This window comes from Notamacropus eugenii, chromosome 5 (assembly GCF_028372415.1).
Source record: "Notamacropus eugenii isolate mMacEug1 chromosome 5, mMacEug1.pri_v2, whole genome shotgun sequence".
Taxonomy (NCBI): Eukaryota; Metazoa; Chordata; class Mammalia; order Diprotodontia; family Macropodidae; genus Notamacropus; species Notamacropus eugenii.
In genome coordinates this window covers 282,858,247-282,881,432 of record NC_092876.1, presented here as the reverse complement: position 1 = coordinate 282,881,432, position 23,186 = coordinate 282,858,247, and the positions used below count along the sequence as shown (strand labels likewise).

The following is a 23,186-nucleotide window of genomic DNA, read 5'->3' as shown; positions in this document are numbered from 1 at the left end:
AAGAGTTTGTGTTTGTCTAAATTAAATTTCATCTCATCATATGCATCTCAGTGTTCTAGCTTGTCAAGATCTTTTTGGACTCGAGTTCCCCCAATTTTTTATATGCAAATTTGATAAGCATGTCATCTATACCTTTTTTCTGAATTTTATTAAATAACACAGAAATAAACACAGTTTTCTTGAGCTCTCCACTGGAATCCCCTGTAAAGCTGACACTGAACGATCAATGATTATTTTTGAGTCTAGCAGTTAGGGCTCTTAACTACCTTCCCTATTTACCTTTATTTAGCAATATCATATTATCTCTTTTTCATTCTACCCTCTGCACACCCCACATCACTCTGTTAGGCACAGAAAACAGAAGTAACCCCTTTACATAATCACTGGATGTCACCATTTCAATTTCTTTTCCTTCAAACTGTTAAAAAATCCCTATTCGTTATACATAACTTTCCTTGTTAACCTTAGCTGATTAGCTCTAAGAACCCTGATATTATTCTGCATTTATTCTCCATCACTGCCCATTGTGGTTTGACTTTCGTAACAAATATCTTTTAAAAGTTTAAGTTGGATGGCAAGTTTTCCGTGTGTCTATCTCAGTTTCTTTGGACAACTGTCTCTTTTCATCCTCAATTAAATTAACTCATATTTTATGAATTTAAAGATTCATTCTTGAGTACTTCCTATTCCTCCTGATCTGACATCCCCTATATAATCTTACTCTATACCATTATGTTAACTTTTTTTGGAATTCTTTGAAATTATGTCTCTTCAAACCTAAGATGTATGTTGGAGTATGTCTAGTTATTTTCTGTTGCTTTATCATAAATTCACATTTGTGTCTGTCTGGCTCTGCTAAGTCCTGATCTCCTTATCTTGTCCAAGAATGAAGCACAGCAGCCAGTCCTAGACCTGATGCCACTTCTGATCAGCATGGGAGTTTTGGCCTGTTTCATTTCTGACCTGAGTAGGTTTGCCTCCTTCTTGGACCTCTAAGTTCCTGGAAGCTCAGCATTTTGGTGCTGGTCTTAGTAGAGACATTAAGATTAAAGCAATGAAGCTCAGACCTCCAAAGTTCAAGTGATCCACTAATCTCAGCTTCCCTCGTAATGGAGCATATAAGGATATGTCACCATAACCAGCTCACAAATTACAAAAAATACTATTTTGATTACTATCCAGTTAATGGAGTGAATGCTATTACTATAGGTGATTATTGAGTGTAAATCAGCTACCTTAAAGAATTCATGTATGTGAATATATGTAAAATTTATAGGTCTCAAGACAAGCTATGTAAGTTAAAAATGTGAAAATATGTAAATTATCACAATTGTAAAACATATAATGAATGTAGACTGCCAATGAGAAAACAGTTCTTAAATTATATGCAGATATTCTACCTGGTTTCAATCTAAGTGACTATGCTGAAACTTGGGGTAATGAGATTTATGGGCACAATGACTATGTGATTACAAGAAATCCTTTAATTTGCTGTGGAGGTAGAAGAACTGATAACTGAGAATTTACTAAACCCGAACTGAGTTTGTATACAGCACACACCTCTCTTTCTGTTATTACTTTGTGGATGAAAAGAGAAAGCATGACTTTGAGCTGTCTTCCAAAGAGCCAGATGGAGTAAGGGCATCATTTATGTCTTGAACCCAACCATAGTGGAAGTGAGCACACATGCCAACTTTGTCTCTTTGTTTTTATTCTTTCTTGATTTTAGGAAAATTAATTCTAAGATGAAAATGCCCAGTTCACATCCACTCAGGCTGCTCACTCCAGGAAGAAATAAAACTAAAGGAATCTTTGTAAGGACTCAATAAAGACAGAAAAGGAATTCTAAGGCTAAATATAGGGAGGTACTGCTTTGCCATATGTGTTTTCTACATGTAAGCCTCATTATGTTTATATTTCAAGTTTGAGCTCCCTCTCTTGGGGCCTTGTTTATACAATGTGCCCTCAGTTGGGAGGGCTGGGGTAAGATATTCAATCAATTGTTCTTGACGTACCCTATCAGAAATTTCTTTTTCTAAAAGACAATGTCTCCAGGCTATTAATGGAGAACACCCTGGTTGGAGCTAGAGATTAACTGGCAAGGGAAACTTCAGGTCTTCAAAATTACCACTAAAAGGGAGTAGAGTCAGCCAGACTTTAAGGAGTCAACCTGCCAGTGCCATCAAAAGTTGGGGAAATGCATCTAGAGGTAGTACACAACAAGAACACAACTCAATACCACATAAAGCAGTTTGGCAAAACATCTATTGAATGCTGTTAAATCTGGAAATCTAACCATAGATCAATAGTTCTTCTTATTAAGAATGTTTATGATTTTGTACAACAAGCTTTCATAGACATACTTGGCAATGAAGTTAATAGGCTATACAGATACTATCTACTATGATCACTAGCTCTTATTTGGAATTCTACACAGTACCACTGCTGGTTTAAAAACACAAAGTACAACTCTTAAAAGACTTCTTTGAAGATTTTCTTTTTACAGTTTTATTTTATTTTTGTCAGTGAGAAAAAATAACTAAATTAAATGTAGCTTGATCTAAAATGGAAGCAGATTGATATGACTCACTTTTCTATATTAGTATATTCTATTACATGATTACAAAAGTTTAGTTATATGTTTGAATTTCTATACTAAAAAATATCTTTTCAAAAAATTGCCAAATTTTATCTGTTAATATGGAAGTGTTCTATGTTACTTTTATATAATCTAAAATTTAATAATCTGAGAACAATTGTAAAAATGACAAAACTTTAAGGACATACTCTATTTAGTAAAAGAATGTAAAGAGATACATGGAGTGAAATTTTACAAACAAAAAAAAAATTAAAAATGCCCCTAATAAAACTCTACTATCTGGTATCACACACATTTTCATTTTTATAGTTTTACCCATTTTTATTCCAGGTTAACTAATTTAAACATTTATCATGCAAAGCAAAAATGTTTTATTTTTAAAGAACAAGTCTTTTTCTGAAGATTCTCTCACACACATGCACACATGAGTATGTGTGTGTGAGTGTATATATTGCCATTTTGCCGTACTAGGGATACAAAGAAATGCTAAGACCATTCCCAGAACTTCAACCTCAAGGAACTCACAATCCAATGTGAGGGATAATAGGCAAACTATATATATAGAATAAATAGGATAAAATCAACTGAGTATAATTACAAGAGATAGAGAAAGCCTTCGTGTAAAAGATAGTATTTTAGTTAGGATTTCAAGGAACAAAGCCAGAAATCAAAAGGCAGAGACAAGAAGATAGAACATTGCCAGCAAAGGGGACAGCCAGTAAAAATGGCTGGAATTTGGAGATGGAAGGTCTGGTTCAAAGAATAACAAAGAGGTTAGTGTCACCAGATCAGAGAGTTTGTGGTGGCGAATAAGGTGTAAAAAGACTGGAAAGGTGGGGGGGGAAGGGGGAAAAGGAGGAAATAAGCAAAGGTAAGCAAGGAGAGGGGTCCTAGGTTATGAAAGGCTTTGAAGGCCAAACAGAGGATTCTGTATTTGAAACTGATGTCAACAGATAGTCACTGAAGTTTATTGAGCAGGAGGATGACAGGGTCAGACCTGCACTTTAGGAAAAACATTTTGGTCAGTTGACTAGATTGGGGACAGTAAAGTCTGTTAACAGATGCTTTCTAAATGACTGAAGTACGGTTTTACCAAATAATAAATGCATAGACAATAATCTGTCTGTTACACAGTTGAACTTCCAATTGGACTACTCAGGTTAGACTTCACTAGTATCATAATTCTGCATCTGCTACACAAAATTTTTCACATGACAAAATGTTTGGTTCTTGATGCTCTACTCTCTCATTATCCCCAGCCCTTTTTTCTCAATGAAGAGATCCTACTCTCAGCTAACTAATAATTCTGAAATAATTCACTCAACACACACTTAAAAGATAAGCTACTATGAGTTTTAACCTCATGAAACACTGTGGCAGATAAACAGGTACGAAATATTGATCCTTACTCTTGAGAGGTTTCAAACTTTTGCTACGAATCAGCTTTATGTCTACTAAAGAAGAAAAACAGTCAGAAAAAAATTCAAATTGAAAGAAAACTTAGAAATCATCAGGTACCAGAAATTCCATTGCTAGGCATATAACCTAATGAGGAAACTGAAAAATAAAGACTCTAATTATTAGTATTTAAAGATGCACTTTTGTGGAAGAATTTTTATGGCAAAGAATTGAAAACAAGGTAGACACCCTTTGATTGAGGAATTGCTAAACAAACTATGGTAGATGAATGAAAAGGAATATTACTGCACTATAAGAAATGGTAGACAAACTGAATGAAGAAAGGCATAAAAAGACCTAGAAACCAATAAAGTAAAGTAAGCAGAGGCAGGAAAACAATATACACAATGACTACAACAACATAAATGAATAGAACCATCACCAAAAAACTGAAAATGAATATTGCAAAATTATAAATAAGCTTGCCCCAAAAGAAATAAGAAAAAGTCACTCCTAGACTCTTCTGCAGGGCAGGGGTTGAGGAGGGAGGAGGTTCACATGTATGGAGCACTGTGTACAATATCAGACCTTTTTGATATTAGAAAACTCAATCTAAGTTAAAATCGGACTCCTTGTAATTTCTACTTATTGGTTCTAATCACATCTTCTGAATTATAAAGAGTATAAATAGAATCCCTCTTCCGTTTGACAATCTTTATTTAAAATACAATTTTATTTTTAGTTCCAAATTCTCTCCCTCCATCACTGAGAAAAGAAAAACTTAGCTCATTACCAGTATGTACAGGCATGAAAAAGAAATCTCCCCCCACCCCAAAAAAAGAAAGAAAAGAAAAAAGAGAAAATATGCCTAAGATCTGTATTCTGAGTCCATCCTCTATCTGAAGATAGACAATGTCTCATTATGAATTCTTTGGAACGATAGTTGGTCATTGTGCTTAGATTTCTTAAGCTTTCAGAATTGACTATCTTTTTAAAAACTGCTTTTACTGTATAAATTATTCTCCTAGTTCTGTTTAATTCACTTTGCACTGACGTTCATACAAGTCTTCGCATGTTTCTTCTGTTTCTTTTATCAGTTCTTAGAACCATAATAGTATTCTATCACATTCAAATAACATAACTTGTTCAGCTATTCCCCATGGTGACCTGCACAGCCCTCCCTCACTCAAAACAAAGTCAAGTGCAAGTCATGTCATCATTCCTCTGATGGCATGGCCTTCTTCAGCAACAAAGGACGAACATGAGATGATGGATATTCTCTCAGTTTCCAATTCTTTCTTACTATAAAAAGAGCTGCTATAAATAATTTTGTATACAAATAATGCTAGAAATAACTTTGTATGTAAGGATCCTTTTCCTCTTTTTTGATTTCTTTAAGTTTTATGCCAGGTACAGGTACATTAGGTCAAAGGGACAGCATAATTAAACAGTTTTTTGGGCATAGTTCTAAACCGCTTTCCCAAATGGTTAGACCAGTTCTATGCGACTACGTTTTAAGGCAGTTATCAAGTCCCTCATTACTTTCTCTTTTGTGCACAAAAGATAACTTTCCAAGTTCCTTCAAATATTCCTCATATGACAATTTCTAGACCTCTAGCCCCCATCCTCCCTTTTCTGCATCTGCCATAGGTTCCATTTTCCTCTACCAATGTGGATGCCCAAACTAAGGATAGTACTCTACATGTGCTGTGACTAGTGAGAAATACAATGAAACTTTTCATTCTCTGAGTTGGACACTGTTCTTCAAAAACATCTATGAACTCTTCTCCCTTCCAAGTTTCAGCCTACCACAGAGTGATCAGGTGCTGAACCCCTTGAGAAAGGAGAGAAAAAGACCTGGTATAACAGCCACTATTTAGATTGGGTGGAAAATTTTCATACTGTGAGCTTCAAAGAAAGAGATGTTTTTAGACTGACATTTGTAAAGGGAAAGTCAGGAAGTGACAACGAGAACAAGGAGTAGTATTCCACCCACCTCCCATAGTACTAGTCTATCTATATAAAGGTATAGTCAGTGATAAAAGAGTCAAGGATGCAGTATCAACATGGGAAAGTCAGGTCTTGCCAAGGACTGGTTTATGGAAGGACTCAGAAAAAAGAACCAGGATGAAGGGAAGCTTATTCACTATGGAATGGGAATTCCAAAAGACACAGTGGAATGCCTGGTGAAGTTGAAAGTGGCACATGGATGTGGTGGGGTTTAACAAAATAGAGTAGAAGGTATGAGTTGGAGTTTTCTCTTATAGAGCTGGAGAATGATTAATAGCAAGGAAATAGATAGTTGGAAATTGTGATGGGACAGTACTGCAGGTCATAGATAAAATAAAACTCGGTCTCTGAGATGTACTGGTGATAGGAAGAAAAAAGTACCAGGCATTAATCACTCTCTTGTGATATTCTTGTGAGGAGATAAAATTGGGGGAGGGATGGTACCAGGGGGTCATCCTGGTGACACAACTGGGCCTACATCTTAAGACTGATGGTGCTATTTTGGTATGATTCCTCTCAGATCTTGTATACTTTCAAATCCCTCCTCTCTTAGCTAAGGACCTCACCTTTTACTTCTCTGGAAAAACTGATGCCATTCAATGAAAACTCATTCTTCTTCCCTTCTCTTCATCTCAAAAACCTCTGACCTATCCCCTACTCTCTTCTCTCCTTTTCCCCAAAATTTCTGACAATAAAGAGGACCTTCTTCTAGCCAAGGTCATACTCTCTACATGTGCATGTGATCCTATTCCCTCCTGTCTTCTCCAGCAACTTCAATCATCCACTCTGCCATGCCTCAACTTCTGGAATTCTCCACTTCCTCCTCAATAACTGCCTTCCTACATGCTCAATCCACATTTATAGATTCAGAACTACCTGGACCTCTTCCTGATTATCTCTCACACCATGTACTCCAAATCAATTTTTAAACTTGTTGATTCTACATCTCCCATACTCAAATCTTTTTAATCACATATGATCAACTCTAATTTAAACACCCACCAACTCTCAACTAGACCAGTTTTGTCTAAACAAAGAGCATATGAGCCCTATACTGACTTAGAAAACCATAAATTACATGTTGTATTGTATTTTTATTCCCATTTACATTTCAATCCGGTTCATAGAGGTGAGTTTGACATCTCTGATCTAGACTATTGCCACAGCTCCAAACTTGGTCTTCCTGCCTCTGATGTCTCTCCATTCCAATCCATCCTTTCCACAGCTGCAAAATTTATATTCATGAATAAGTCACAAGACTGACTATGTCACTCCCATCCTGAAGAACGTTTGTGGTTCTCTACTGGCTTTAGGATAAAGTATAGACTCCTGGGTTTCACACTGAAAGTCCTTTGTCCTTGGGTTGCAACCTCTATTTCTAGACAGAATTCATTTTACCTCTGTCATGAGTATACATTACATACTTTTATGTTTTAGTCATGTTAAAAATCCTTGGCCAGACACTGAACTAGTCAGGAAAATAAGGCTCTAAACTGTAAAAGAGAGAACTAGAACTAAAAAGTCCCTTTCTGGCACTTGGCAGTTACTAGGCTTCAGGGATAAAAAATAAAAGTTTTCATAAGAATTAAGATTATCTGAGACAGCACAATAGCTCCACCTAGGAAAAAAGCTAACAATAACACTTTTTTTGGATCTCTTTGGAAAAACATTCTGTTTTATATGATACATTTCACATCTCTTGATGAGATAAGGGTATGGCAGAGGGTCAATGGTACAAGGGAAGGCGAAGAGCAAAAGTAGAGGCACAAAAATAGGAGAATGATATTGAGTGAAGAAAAAGCTGTTCTTTACTTACTGGGAAACAACACCTTGAAGAGTAGAGAGAAATAAGGTAAGTATTTATTTATATAGGTCCTATTACTGGGCCAAGTATGGTAAATAAATATTCATGGATTTCCATATTAAAAAAACTGGCCAAATAAGGGTATTAAACATATATATATTTATAGCATTTTTCAAAATATTTTCCCACCAACCCTATGAAGTCAGTAGAACAAGTATTATTATTGTAATATTGTTAAATATAGGCCTATTAAGAACTAGAATTTGAACCGAAGATGTCTAGAGGAACTAATAACAAGTAGATATAAAAAGCCTCAACTGCTTTCTGAGTTTATTTTCTACTATTCTACTAGAAGTCAGTCTAACCAGCTAAGAGTATGCCTTGGGGCTAAACATAAGGATGCCAAGGAATAAGGGCTAAGGATAAAGTGCTGAGTCTTCTGAACCATAGGCAAAAAAGAGGTAAAGTTGGAAGTCTTTTCCAATAAAGAAACTGAGTCTTTATTACTCCAGAGACCACAGGGTCAAGGAACTAAGACCCCTAAAGCAGGAAGCAGGCTCAGATAAGTTAGTTCTGTCAAGTTAACAATAAGGAGAAATTATTCAGACCATCATATATACTGGAGATAAATCCAAGTTGTAAGAGAGAAGTTGGGTTAGTTATTATATGGATGAGATTCAGAGTTGCAAATCTGTATGGAGATGGAGATTTTACAAACAGAAGCTTCCATAATGATGAAATAAGAGCACTAGTTCATTGTTTTCCTTGCACAAGCCACAAATAAACAGCAATAATGACAACTCACCTTTACATAGAAAATAACACTGGAACTATGTGAGAAAAATTACTAAACTATTTATAGCCTTTGAACCAATAATCCCATTATGGGGCACACCAAAATTGGTAAAAGAAAAAACAAAGGTTTCAAAACATTTACAGCAGTGATAGCAGTAGTAGTAGTAGTAATAAAAATACCTGGAAACATTTATGTCTGTCATTTGGAGAATAAAGATAATACGTGCATGTAATAAGTATACATATAAAGTCCTTTTTTGGTGTGGGGGAAGTCCCAAGAAGCTGAGAGGATCAGTAAAGGCTTCATGCAAAAAGTAGCAGCCAAGCTGAGCTGAAGCAAAGTAAGTTTTCTGAGAGGTAAAGGTGAAAGGAGTACACATGGGGCTGGGGGGTGGTGGTGGTGGTGGACAGCGTGTGTGTGTGTGTGTGCGTGCGTGCGTGCGTGTGTGTAATGACTGCATCTGTGTTTGAAGAAAATTACTTCAGCAATGCTGTAAAGGATGGAACGCTGACACAGGAAAATTCATGCTGTTCACCCTGGAAGAACAATTAAGACAATACTGAAGTCTACAGGGGACGACAGTCTAAAGCAAGGGAATGGACAGTTTATGGCTAGGTGTAATTAGGACCAACAAGTGAAGTACTTGAATTCAAATTCCAACTGCATATTTCCAAGGTGCTACAACCACCTACTATGTTTTACATAATTATACTTTCAACTAGTGAAAATCTGAAAACATACTGCCTTTGTGGACTTCAATAGTTGCATTAATTGGCCCTGGCTGTAGAAGAAAGTAGATGGATAAGAAAGAGGATGTGGAGTTAGAATAGTAAGGATGTGGCACTGAATGGAATCTGTGAAATAAGAAAGAGTGAGGAGCTGAGGGTGACTGAAGTTTCAAACCTAAGTGACTAGAAGGTACCCTGAAGAAAAATAGGAAATTCAGAACAGGCATGTAGAGAGTTGAGGCAGGAAAGGAGAAGATGAGCTCTGTTCTGAACATGTATATGACTGCAATAAAATATTCTTGTTTGAATAAGGAACAACAAATGTAAACTAATTCTGAGAAACATGGAAGTTATATGTCAACTACTGCATGGCCAGTAGAATAACACTCACAAAAATTATAATAATGCAAATAAAAATAACACTAATAAACAACAGAGTTCACATCAGAAACAATGATCAATGTTGATCTGTATGTCTGTATGTTGGATGGCAATTAGTGCAAGTTTGAAAGAACTCTGTGTACACCTATTCTTGGATCCTACTCCTATTAAGTTCAACTCCTTAATGGTGTGCTTCCTACTAACAGTCATATCAATAGACAATTAGCTCGAAGCAAAGAAATTTAATGGAATCAGATAGTAACAATTGGTATAAATTATCTTCCCCATAAAGCTGAGATGCATTCACCTACTAATACATATGGAATCTGTAAAAAGAATGGGTACAAACTTTAAGGATACAATAGCACTTCTAAGGCAGAAGGGAACATATACTCTCTATCCTCTTTCCCTTAAGAGCCCCAGGGCTGCCACTTAGCTCCTCCAACAGTCAGAGGGAAAAAAGAAAAAATAAACTGCCCATTCCACTCCACTGGAGGCTCTGGTCTATAAATGAAGTCTCCAATTTTATTTTTTTATTTTAAAACTATTTCAAAGATTGCGTACCCAGGGACACCTAATTCAATCAAAATTTCTACACTTCCTAAGCTGGTGACATGTTAATCTTCTTGTGGTTATATCTGGGTGTATTAATACCATGTCATCTTGTGAAATCACATGTCTAGACCAAAAATAAAAAAAAAATGAAATCCTGAAGATAATCTTTTATACTACATAAACTCTAAAACACAATCTCTAACTTAAAAAATGACGATTATTCTTTTTGGTTACACCACCTAAACTTTCAACATTTAAAGAATTTTCAAGATTCAAGAAGATCATACTTTAGAAAGTGTCACTGATTGGTGAAATGTATTAAAGCCCACATTATTAGATTTTATAAATACAAAGATCAGTAAGAAAAAAATAAGTAGGAAAAAGGGAGGTTGGGTAAATGAAGGGTTTAGAGACAATAGATTCCAATAATAATACTGGATTTAGGGACAGATCTGAAGGTTGATGGGTGAGTGGGGGGAAGTATGGGAGAGAGGAAGAGGTGAGAGGAGGGAACCCAGAAAATAAAATATGATTGTTGTACTACATTAACAAAAAATAAAGTCAATGTGAATTATTCTGAGGGAGTTAAGGATGTCCAATCTGGGTAAAAACAGAAATAAAAATCTTGGACTTGTGATTTCATCAGCCATGCAGGTCAGCACTTTCTCTATAACTCAGAATCTTAAGAGAGTTTGCCTAGGGAATTAAGAAGAACACAGGGTCACAAATACATGCCAAAGGTAAGTGTTGAAGCCAGGTTTTCCTGGTTCTGAGGACAACTCTCTGTCCGATACGTCACATGCCTAATGTTATAGCAAATTTAAACTAAATTTACTGTGTGGAGTGTCTAAGACAGCGGAGTGAAAGCAACGACTCGCCTAAGTTCTTGGACAAACTCCTTCGGATACCTCTGAAAGGAGAATCTGATCAAAGTTTGCAGGTGCAGAATCCAGTGGGAGACAGATTGTGATGGATTCAGAGCCCAGGTTATACTGTAAGGTCCACAGGAAGGATCTGTTCCACGGGGTGAGCCCCCAGCGCACAGCGGTGCGCAGGGGAGCAGAAGGGGCCTGGGAAACCCAAGCAAGCGGGCGGAACTGGCAGAGCAGCACCCAAGAGCCAGAGACAAGCCTAGCCGACCCAGTGAGAGCCTTTGAGCGCCAGATATCAGCGCAGCAGCTCCTGAGACCTTCAGCCCAAAGATTAAACATCAGTAAGTCACCTACTTGGACTTCTGGGAGCCAGGATGGCGGAGTGATCAGTAAAAGCTCTCTCCTTCCCCCTTGATGACCGTGAAAGAACCATAAAATATTTCCCCAGAAAAATCCTGGATCAGCAGGAACAGCAGAGGGGATCAGTAGTCTCATAACACCTGAGGCTAGGAAAATAGCTAAGGGGGATTCCTCTACTGTGGCGGAGGAAAACCTGAAGGATAGAAGACCCAGGGCAGAGAAAACTCACACCAGGACCCAGGCAAGCCTCAGCGCCAGGAGAGGAGCCCCAGGAGAAGTGGGAACACACTTTAGTATCTAGGCGTGCCTCAGCACTCCAAGGGAAACAGGAAGACAATAGGGAAGCTGGGATCACCATCCCCTGAGCTTGCCTTTGCCTCAGTTCAGCTGAGGAGATCTCCTGTGACCAGACCACTCCTCCCACACACTTAACAAGCTAACCCCAAGGTTGATTGGGGAAACAAAAAAACAAAAACCTGCTCTCAGCTTTTTCACACATCAGCTCAACACAAAGTTCTGTAGCTTCTGACTGAAAGAACCAGAAGCCACGACACTCAGTCAACATCATGAACAAGAAAAAGCAGATGAAGGGTGAAAAAACCATAGAATCTTTCTATGGGGATAAGGACCAAAACACAAACACCGAAGAGGTCAGAGCTGAGACTGTACTTCCATCTGAAACTTCAGAAGGGACTATGAACTGCTTGCAAGCAGCTCTCCTGGAACAGCTGAAGAAGGAAATAGAAGAAAAACTGGCCAATAATTTTAAAATTATGAAAAAAGAATTCACTGATGAGAACATCTCTTTGAAAAAAAGGAAAATGAGATATATCTTACAACCAACTTTGCCTAGTGTATCTTTCCAGAAAAGAGATGGATTACCTGTTCTCAAGAGGTTTGTGATTGGTGACACTTTTTAACACTACAAAACCTACCTATAAAATAGAAGTTAGGTTATTATAAAGTATAGAGAAGGCTTTTTGCAATTGCTGTCATTATCTTAACAGTCTACATTCCAATTGCATTATTCAAATGAAACTGCTTTTTCCACAATTACTAACAATTGTTTAACTGTCAAATCTAAAAGGCTTTTGCTTTTCAATATATATCCTTCTTGACCTTTCTGCAGATTGTTAACACTGTCAATCACCCTCTTATCTTTGATACTCTCTTCACTTGAGGTTTTAGTGACATGATTCTCTCTCCTTGTTCTCCTGTTACCTATCTGAACACTCTTTTCCAGTCTTTGTTGTATCTTCATCCAGGTCAGCCCATTAAACACATGTATCTCTTTATATTATTTAACTTTATTTTCAAATCTACTTAGCCCTAATCTGCAGTTTGACATTCCCAACTGTTCATTAAATATAGCAAACTGAATGTCTCATAGACATCTAAAACTCAAAATATCCAAAACTGAATTCCTTATCTTCCCCCGTATACTTTCTTATGACAGTGGAGAGTACCACCATCCTCTCTCAGTTCTCCAGGCTTAGAAACCTAAGTGTCATCCTTGACTCTACTCTCAGTCCTTATCTAATCTATTGTCAAAACCATTCAAGTCAACCTTTGAAAGAGCTCTCATATATACCCCCTTCTCTCTTCTGACACTTATCACTTCAGACCTAGACTGCTTTAATACTCTGCTGGCTTTCCTGCCAAAATTCTCACTCTCATCCAGGGCTTTTTAAACTTTTTCCACTTGTGACCTCTTCATAAACTGTGGTCATGACCTCATATGGCTGGTGGGGGGGTAGGTGTGGGGGGGTGAATCCTGCAGCCTCAAGGCCACATATGGCCTTTTAGGTCCTCAAGTGTGGCCCCCTGAGTTGAAGTTTGGATTACTTCAAGGGCTGTACTTGAAGACCTTGAGGCCCTATGTTCCCCACCTCTGCCATATGGAGTCTTGACCCACAATTTATAAAGCACTGTGAGAGTCTACTCTAATCTCCAGTCAGTTGCATAAGTGATCTTCCTAAAGTAAAGATCTGACAATATCATTTTCTACTTAAGACAAAGTCCTTCATGACCTGACCCCTTCTTATTTTCAGTCTTCTTATTATAACTTCTCCCCTCCACATCCTCGGCAATCTGGTGACAATGGGTTCCTTGAACAAGATATTCCATCTTCAGACTGGGCATTTCTGCTTGCTGTCCCTGATACCTACATACTCTCCTTCCTCATTTCTACATTCTGACTTCCCTATTTTCCTTCAAGTCCCAGCTAAAATCCTACCTTCTATAGGTCTCCCTCTCCATGTTGATTATTTCCAATTTATCCTGTACACAGCTTGTTTGTGCATAGGTATTTGTATAGTGTCTCCTCCATGAGTTTGGGACCTCATTGAGAGGAGGAAGTTATCTTTTTTCCTTTATTTGTATTGCCATAGGATAGTGCATCATATGTAAGAAGCCTTTACTAAAATGCCTGATACAAATGAAGCTATTTTCAGCTATTAAGTAGTTATACAATGATTTAAAAATGGTCTATTACCAAAATTTATTTTCATGTTTGTTCCCTAGAACTCAGTACATTGTGTCCCATTAATACTGTATTATGTATAAATGGTGGTTAGTTTCCAGGCTATTCTACATAATTCTATTTAGTACCCAATGAGTAGAAGTATCATACAGTTCAAAGGAAAAACATTAGGAAATAGTTGCTGTAGAATTAACTAAAAAGAAAAATCAACAAATTGAAGAAGAGATAAGAAAGCTAATTTAATCAGAAGATAAGAAATGATGGAAATCTGAGGCAGATCTAGAGAGTGGTGGAAAGATTAAGACCTGAAAGAGTCCTGATCTTCCACAAGCATCCCAGCAAAGCTCTAAAAATTCACCAGAAAGAACCAGAAAGGGAAACAGCTATCAGTTACTCCTTTTAATCCAAGACTTCACAAAATGACTAAGAGAATGCTTTAGAAGCACTAAGTAGAGATAAGCCAGTACTGGGAACAGGGAACAGGGCCAGATAACAGCCAGGCATCATAAACTTAAACCCAGGAAGCAGAGTACCTAGCCAGCCAGCCTAAACCCAGAGATGCACATATGTATGTAGTACAAGTGTATAAGTATATATAATAAATGCATATACACATGATACACAGGATGGCCTAAATGGAATAGACTAATGGAGATACAGATAAACAATTCAATTCAACAGATATTTATTGAGCACCTATTATATGCTAAACACTGTGCTAAGAACTAAGAATAAAATCAAAGTTAAAAGACAGTCCCTGACCTTGAGAAGGATAATACAATCTAATGGGAGAGACATCATGAAAATAAATATATACAAGGTAAGCTATGTACAGCATAAATAGGAAATAATTAAAAGAGGGAAAGCACTGAAATAAAGAGGAACTAGAGGAGGAGTCCTATAAAAAGATAGGATTTAAGTTGGGACTTAAAAGAAGCTACAAAGGTTAGTTGGAGTTGAGAAGGTAAAGAATTCTAGTCATGGGGAACAGCCAGAGAAAATGCCTAGAGCCCAAGGAAAGGTAGATTGGAGAACCACCAGCATAAAAATTGTAATTAAATCCATGGAAGCCTATGAGATTACCCAGTGAAGTTGGTATAGAGTGGAGAAAAGAAGAGGACTCAGGACAGAGCACTGAGGGATACCAACAGACAGATGGTGTGATCTAGAAGAGGATCTAGCAAAGGAAGCAGAGAAGGAGCAACAAGACAGTAAGGAAGAAAATCAGGAGTGGTGTCCTGAAACCCTAGAGAGAAGAGAATAGCAAGGAGGAGAAAGTGATCAACAACGTCAAAACCTGCAAAGGGATCAAGAAGAAAGAAAACTGGGAAAAGGCCACTGGACTTGGCAATTAGTAGATCGTTAATAATTTTGGAGAGGGCGTTTTCAGTAGAATGATAAGGTCAGAAGCCAGATTGAAGGGGTTAAGAAGAGAGTGAGAGAAGAGAAAGTAAAGGCACCTATTGGATATGGCTTTTTGAGGAGTTTAGCTACAAAGGGCAGAAGAAAAATCACACAACAGCTGGCAAGGTTTTAAGGATCAAGAGAGAGGTTTTTTTTTTCTTTTTTTCAGGATAGGAACAACAAGGGCATGTTTGTAAGTAGTAGGAAAAGAGTGAGTAGAAGAAGAGACTGAAAAGAAGTGAAAGAGTAGGAATGCCTAAGGGGGCATTCTGTTGGAGAAGACAGGATGGTACGGAATAAACAAATGATAGCAATTAAATATTTGCAAGCAGGTAGGTTGAAACTTTTAAAGCACCAATATAAGAAAACAGGAAAATCTGTAGAATGAGGGAGAAAAATCACACTGAAGATATGCTGACTTTTGAATATAATGAGAAGCTTCAATCCACCTTTTCATGGATGGGGGGATAGGGGAACTCATTTTTAAAAAACTAAAATTTTTACCATAGTTTTTCCTGATCCTCTGGGTCCAATAATTAGTGCAGAGTTACTTTCTCCATGGATAGCTGTTCGTTTTAGCAGCTCAATTAAGTGTCTGAAAGTATAAAAGGTACAAATAAAGAGAAGACCTATCAAGTTCTAACAGCATTAAGGAAAAAAAAAAACCCACAAAAACCAAAATAAAAACCCAACAATTTAAGTAGAAATGCAGTGATAATTTTAGCCTCAATACTTTTAATACCAAGAAGAGGTAGGAAGAGTAGTACTAGTCAAAAAACTTTGGCAGTGACCAAGATAAGAAAACTTCAATTTTACTGTTCTAATCAAAAGTATAAAAATGAGTCATATGTAAGACTATCAATACTTTTCTTACCTGTACTGTGCTTGTACTCCAAATAGGTTACCCTTTGGAATCTGGTGACAAAATCTTTCACGTAAAATTTTTTGTACCTACAAAATAGCAGGAAAAATTTAAATATATTTTTGGCAATAAACAAAATTTGGAAATGTACTAAGAAATGTACTAAGCGCCCAGAATTAGGTGCCAGTAATTCCATTTTTAAGCCTTGAACAAGCTAATGACCCTTTGTAAATCTATTTCTTTAACTATATCAAAGAGTTAAATGATTGGTAAAAATTACAATTCTAAAATGCTACGAGCTACCTTATTCTTCCAAACTTCCTTTGTCTCCAAAACAACCCTTGCTAATAATCATGAGGCTAAAAAAAAAATCATGAGGCTACTTTTTCCTTTCATGGACTTGGAAAAGAATTATTTTTGGTCTTTTTGGTATTCTAAGAGATGTATTAAGGAAGACCCTAAGGATACTCTAAGAAGGCAGTTGTGTTTGTCCTTAGTTCTTGAAGAGGACCATGACATCAAGATGATGACATGACTTGCAGGTTACTTTGATTTGAGTGAGGGAGAGCTATGCAAAGTCATCAACCTCAACTTCTTCTCCTGAGTCATCTGGGTCCAGGGGCCTGATATTCATCAGGATAACTGGAAATGGCCCAGGATGCAATGAGAGATCTGGCCACTTCAGGTCAAGGTATTATCACAATTTCACTTTGAATGAGACACACTCATTCAATGAGTAGGATTCTTTAAGTTACTGAAGTGATGGCCCCTTTAATTAAAAAAAAAAAAATCAAACTGGGCCAGGAAGACCCTCAGGGTTCCTGGGTAAAAGAAATAAATTACTGTAAGAAGGCAGAAATAAAAAATAGCAAAATCAAAACAAGAGAGAAAAAACCTTCTTTTTGCCCAAACACTATCAACCAAATGTGACTGGTGACACAGAGGTGAGCTCTAAACTAATGCTGGTTAAGTTAATTACTGCATATCTCACTTCGCTTTACAGATACATCAGCATGCCAACTATATGTCAATGAAACTGTAAAATATTTTAAAAGTATATTGTATCCTCATCCAGTTTAAATTTACCAAGACAAAGTCATTCATCTAATATTTCACGCAAAGAGGCCAATGAAGTTCTAGCCTGGTCAGACTTAAAAGATGTTTTTTATTCCATTCTAGCCACTATTATCATCAAAAAAACTGGGTGTTTGAAAGGAACAAGGAATTTCCAGAAGTGAATAGTTGACAGAGCACAAGAAGCATTCATTGACACTCAACTACCCAATCTTGGCAGATGGCTTAATCAACTTTTTAAAACAGATTCTAGCATTAGAGATGTTTATGTTACAAAATAAAACAAAGAACTTTAGAACTAGATCCCAATCCCTCACCTTATATAAAACTTTTCAATTTTTAAGTTATGATAAGGAGTTGAGGATAAGGGTATCTTCCTTAGTGGATAAAAAAAAAAATCACTGGGCAAGCTTTTAAACTAAAATTTAATTATTAACTCATTTTTAAATTATCTAATTTTTTCAATATATCTGTAATTCTCTTCCTCCCAGTGAACTATTCTTTCATGACAAAAAAATAAAATAAAAAAAAACTCAGTTCAGCATAATTAATTAACATATCATCACAAATTCTGACATTATGTGCTGACTTTCACAACCATAGGCTCCTAACTGGGGGAAATTACCTTTATTTCTATTAATATCATCGGATTTAAGCTTAGTCATTAAAATTTCAGAATGTAACATTTTAATTATTTTGTTATTTTTTTCCACGTATATTATTTAGCCATTGTGTATATACTATTTTCATGGTTCTAATTACTTGACTCTGCATCAGCAGTTCTTACAAATATTCCCATGCTTCTCAGTATTAAATCATATTAATTTTTTTACAGTAGTATTCTATTAATTGATGTACTATAACTTGTTTAACTCTTCCCTCATGAATGGGGAAACGATATGTTTCCAGTTCTTCACTTATACAAAATTATGCCTTAAAAAAAATTAACTTCCTCTGGGTATGAAGAATTTTTGACTCAAAGAATATAGACATTTTAGGCACTTTCTTTGCAAATAAAATTCCAAACTGCTTTCCAGGATGGCTGCAGGTAAGTAATTTCTAATCAGTACTACTACCACTAGTACTTCTTAGAAACATTTCAGGAGAAAATTTATGATAGGGATGTGTCAATTACAGTAATTTAAAAGATCAACTTGGGGGCAGAGCCAAGATGGTGGAGTAGAAAGATGCACATACTCAAGCTCTTCCCCCACAGCCCATAAGATACCTGTAAAGAAAGACTCTCAACAAATTCTGGAGCAGCAGAAGCCACAGAACAACAGAGTGGAAGGGATTTTCAGCCCAGGTGACCTGGAAAGCCAACAGGGAGCGGAGCCTAGCCCAGCCTTGCCCTGCCCCCCCACGCCCCAAGGAGCAGTCTTTGGGAACAGAATCCCCAGCAGCAGCTGGAAGATCCCTTAACCTACAGGTGCCAAAGGTCAGTGAGAGGGCTTTTTCAACCAGAGCGAGAAGGGAGCAGGGTCCTCCCCTAGCCCTGGCCCCAGGCAGCAGTGGCGGCAGCAGCAGCCAGGATCCATTGTTGGAGGGGCTCAGCTTAAAACCCCTGGGGGAAATGAGCAGTTGATCTGGTGCTCAGCCTCTAGTCAGAGCAGGAAGTAAACTCCTCTCCCTTGATTGTGTCACCTTGGAGAAACTGAGAACTTCCAGGTCCCTGGAGTATACCCTACTCTTGACAAAAATCAAGTAACTGGTTGGAAAAATGTCCAAAAAAGGGGAAAAAAAATAAGATTTGGTGAACCGGTATTCTCTCCCATCCTTTCAGATGAATAAGAAAAATGTTTACCATCAGAGAAAGACCTAAAAGTCAAGGCTTCTGCTTCCAAAACATCCAAAATAAATATGCAGTGGTCCCAGATGATGGAAGAGCTCAAAAAGGATTTTGAAAATCAAGTGAGAGAGGTGCAGGAAAAATTGAGGGGGGGGAAGAGGAATGAGAGTGATGCAAGAAAATCATGAAAAGCAAGTCAATAGCTTGCTAAAGGAGCCAAAAAAACCGTGAAGAAAATAATTCCTCTAAAAATAGGCTAACTCAATTGGCAAAAGAGGTCCAAAAAGCCAATAAGAAGAATGCTTTAAAAAGCAGAATTAGCCCAATGAAAGGAGGTTCAAAAGCTCACTGAAGAAAGTAGTTCTTTCAAAATTAGAATGGAGCACACTGGCTGGCCCGCGGGCGCGAAGGCAGCTCAGCCCACAGCCGTTGCCTGCCCAAGAGGCAGCAGAGCAGTCTGGTGTTCCTGCTGTAGGAGCTGGAGCGCTGCATGGTCCCCGGGGTGAGCACCAAGCTGCACATGAAGGCATTCCACCCGAGTCTGGAAGACATGGTGAGAGCCGAGACCGCCTTCTGCTCGGTGCCCCGCTGCTGGACTGACTACATCAGTAGCGCAGAGCCCCTTGACCACGCCCCCACCCCCTCCCGCTCCGAGGTCTGCTTTATAGGAAGAAGCAACGTTGGAAAAATCATCCCTAATAAAGGCTTTATTTTCCCTGGCCTCTGAAGTTGAAGTCACAGTTTCAAAAAAGCCGGGACACACAAAGAAAATGAACTTTTTCCAAGTTGGAAAATATTTTATATTGATAGATATGCCAGGTTACGGTTTTAAAGCACCTAAGGATCTTGTTGGCATGGTAGAAGCTTATCTGAAAGAATGGCCAAATTTGATGAGAACGTTTTTGTTGGTAGATGGTATTGTTGGGATTCAAAAGGCAGATAATATTGCTATAGAAATGTGTGAAGAATTTGCATTACCCTATGTGATGGTGTTAACAAAAATTGACAAAGCTTCCAAAGGTTATCTTGCAAAACAAGTTCTGCAGATCCAAGAATTTGTTGATACTCAAACCCAGGGATGCTTTCCTCAGATGTTCCCTGTCAGTTCTGTGACATACTCTGGAATCCATCTTCTGAGATGCTTTATAGCCTATATAACAGGAAAGCTTCACTTCAATAGCTCATAGCTTGGCTAAAGACTCAAAAGGCTGGCCTGTGTCAACCAGAACATCAGCACTGCTTTAGATGTTGTCTATCTTTACCATGGCAAGAGGACCATTTGCATCTTCCCAAAGTAATCTCCGCCCCAGTTTTAATGCCTGAGAAGTGGCTATAAAGGATCTAATCTTGCTGTTCAATTCAGAACTATTATTTTGGAAATTACCTTGATGCCTGTGAAGAGTCTATAAGAGATCTAATCTTGCTGTTCAAGTCAGAACAATTATTTTGAAAAGTTATTATCTTTTTAACAAGTTGAAACTTTAACTTGTTTTGCTCATGGGTCAGTTTACTTTTTCATGAGAAGTCATAGATTGTTGATTAAGCTGAGAACAAAGGGCTTGCAGATAGTAGGGCCTCCCTGTAGGTAGGCATTGGGATTCCTCCACTTCCTCATGCCCCCTTCTTCCACCCCCATTTACTTCTCCAGAACTTACAACAGTAATCAGCTTTGCACAACTCCATGGTTGAAACTGTCATGACCTCCTCAATACCAAACCTATAACAAAAGGCAACCAACCTGAGCAGAAGCTGGAGAATGTGGAAGTCTCAAGGTGTGCTGAGTTTTGTGGCAGGCACATCCTTTAAGAACACACTGGATTCACTGGTCTTATTTGTTTAAAACACATTTTTATATATACTTAGAAATACTACAAAGCAGAATTGTTCAAAAGGGTTTGCTTTTTAAGCAGCATATTTGGAACAGTATGTACTTGTATGCCTATACTTTATCATGTATTTTAACTGTATTTTAATACAGTAAGATTTTCAATAAAATTTGGGGCCTTATAACAAAAAAAAAATGAGCTTGGAACAGATGGAAACTAATGACTTTGAGAAACCAAGAAATTACAAAACAAAACCAAAAGAATGAAAAAATGGAAGATAATGTGAAATATCTCATTGGAAAAACAACTGACCTGAAAAATAGATCCAGGAGAGACAATTTAAAAATTATAGTACTACCTGAAACCCATGATCTAAAAAAGAGCCTAGACATCATCTTTCATGAAATTATCAAGGAAAACTGCCCTGATATTCTAGAATCAGAGGGTAATATAAATATTGAAAGAATCCACCAATCACCTCCTGAAAGAGACCCTAAAAGAGAAACTTTTAGGAATATTGTGGCCAAATTTCAGAGTTCCCAGGTCAAGGAGAAAATATTGCAAGCAGCTAGAAAGAAACAATTCAAGTATTGTGGAAATACAATCAGGATAACACAGGATCTGGCAGCTTTTACATTAAGGGATGGAAGGGCTTGGAATATGATATTCCAGGTGTCAAAGGAACTGGAATTAAAACTAAGAATCACCTACCCAGCAAAACTGAGTATAATACTTCAAGGGAATAAATGGTCATTCAATGACATAGAGGACTTTCAACCATTCTTGATGAAAAGACCAGAGGTGAAAAGCAAATCTGATTTTCAAACACAAGAATCAAGTGAAGCATGAAAAGGTAAACAGGAAAGAGAAATCATAAGGGACTTACTAAAGCTGAACTGTTTACATTCCTACATGGAAAGATAATATTTGTAATTCTTGAAACTTTTCTCAGGTGAGGTGAATAGGAAGGGATCATATCTAAAAAAATGAAATTAAGGGATGAGAGAGGAATATACTGGGAGGAGAAAGGGAGAAATGGAATGGGGCAAATTACCTATTCATGGAAGAGGCAAGAAAAAGCTTTTCCAATGGAAAGGAAAAGGGGGGAGGTGAGAGGGAAAAAGTGAAGCTTTGTCTCATCACATCTGGCTCAAGGAAGGAATAACATGCACACTCAACTTGGTATGAAAATCTATCTTACACTACAGGAAAGTAGGGGATAAGTGGGGGGGATGATGGAAGGGAGGGCAAATGGGAGGAGGGAGCAATTAGAAGTAAACACTCTTGGGGAGGGACAAGATCAAAAGAGAGAATAGAAGAAATGGGGGGCAGGATAGGATGGAGGGAAATAAAGTTAGCCTTATACAACATGACTATTATGGAAGTCATTTGCAAAACTACACACATACAGCCTATATTGAATTGCTTGCCTTCTCAGTGAGGATGAGTGGGGAGGGAGGAAGGAAGAGAAGTAGGAACTCAAAGTTTTAGGAATAAATGTTGAGAATTGTTTTTGTGTACAACTGAGAAATGAAAAATACAGGTAATGAAGTATAGCAATTTATTTTGCCCCACAGAACAAGAGAGAAGATGGGGATAAGGGAAGGGAGTGGTGTTAGAAAGGAGGGCACATAGGTGGAAGGGGCAATCAGAATGCAAGGCGTTTTGGGGTAGGGGGAGGGGAGAGATGGGGAGAAAATTTAGAACTCAAAATTTTGTGGAAATGAATGCTGAAAACTAAAAATAAATAATAAAAAAATTTACAATTCTCACACCAAAAAAAAAAAAAAAAGATCAACTCATCTACACTTCCAAAAATCATTTCATTCCTTCTCAAACTTCCTTTGGAAGCCATATAGAAAAAAATAATGCTTTACCTTCAGCATGAGCTCCCTCTTTTCCTATCTTCATCTCATGTTACATGTATACCTTCTGCTAATACCTCTTCCTTCACCTGTTTCACATGATTAGATGTTTACTCCCACCCCACTTACCTGTTCAAGCAATCCCATTCCATTCTGTCTACAGATTTTCCCCTCTGTCATCCCCACTCTAAACACTTACTTTCAATCTCCCCGTTTACTGGTTCCTTCCCAACTGCCTATAAACATTCCCAATGTCTTGTCATCCTAAAAAAAACCTCACTTGATTTTTCTAATCCTGCTATCATCCTACATCTCTTCTGGCCATCATGGCTAAACTCCAGGAAAAGCACAGCTATTACAGCATCCCTGTTTTCCTTTCAC

At 37.6% G+C, this 23,186-nt stretch overlaps 1 protein-coding gene and 1 pseudogene across 3 annotated transcripts in view; one reads left to right on the top strand and one right to left on the bottom strand.

Annotated features, from left to right (window-relative positions):
* ORC4 (origin recognition complex subunit 4) overlaps nt 1-23,186 on the bottom strand; it is a 92,968-nt gene that overhangs the window by 28,599 nt on the left and 41,183 nt on the right. For all 3 annotated transcript variants that reach the window (XM_072613165.1, XM_072613167.1, XM_072613166.1), the window contains 2 exons: nt 16,264-16,340; nt 15,894-15,984 (listed from right to left, as the gene is read on the bottom strand). In XM_072613165.1, the coding sequence (XP_072469266.1) occupies nt 15,894-15,984; nt 16,264-16,340 (168 nt within the window). The remainder of the gene's footprint in view (nt 1-15,893; nt 15,985-16,263; nt 16,341-23,186) is intronic.
* On the top strand, nt 16,900-22,131 carry LOC140503220 (GTP-binding protein 8 pseudogene; annotated as a pseudogene).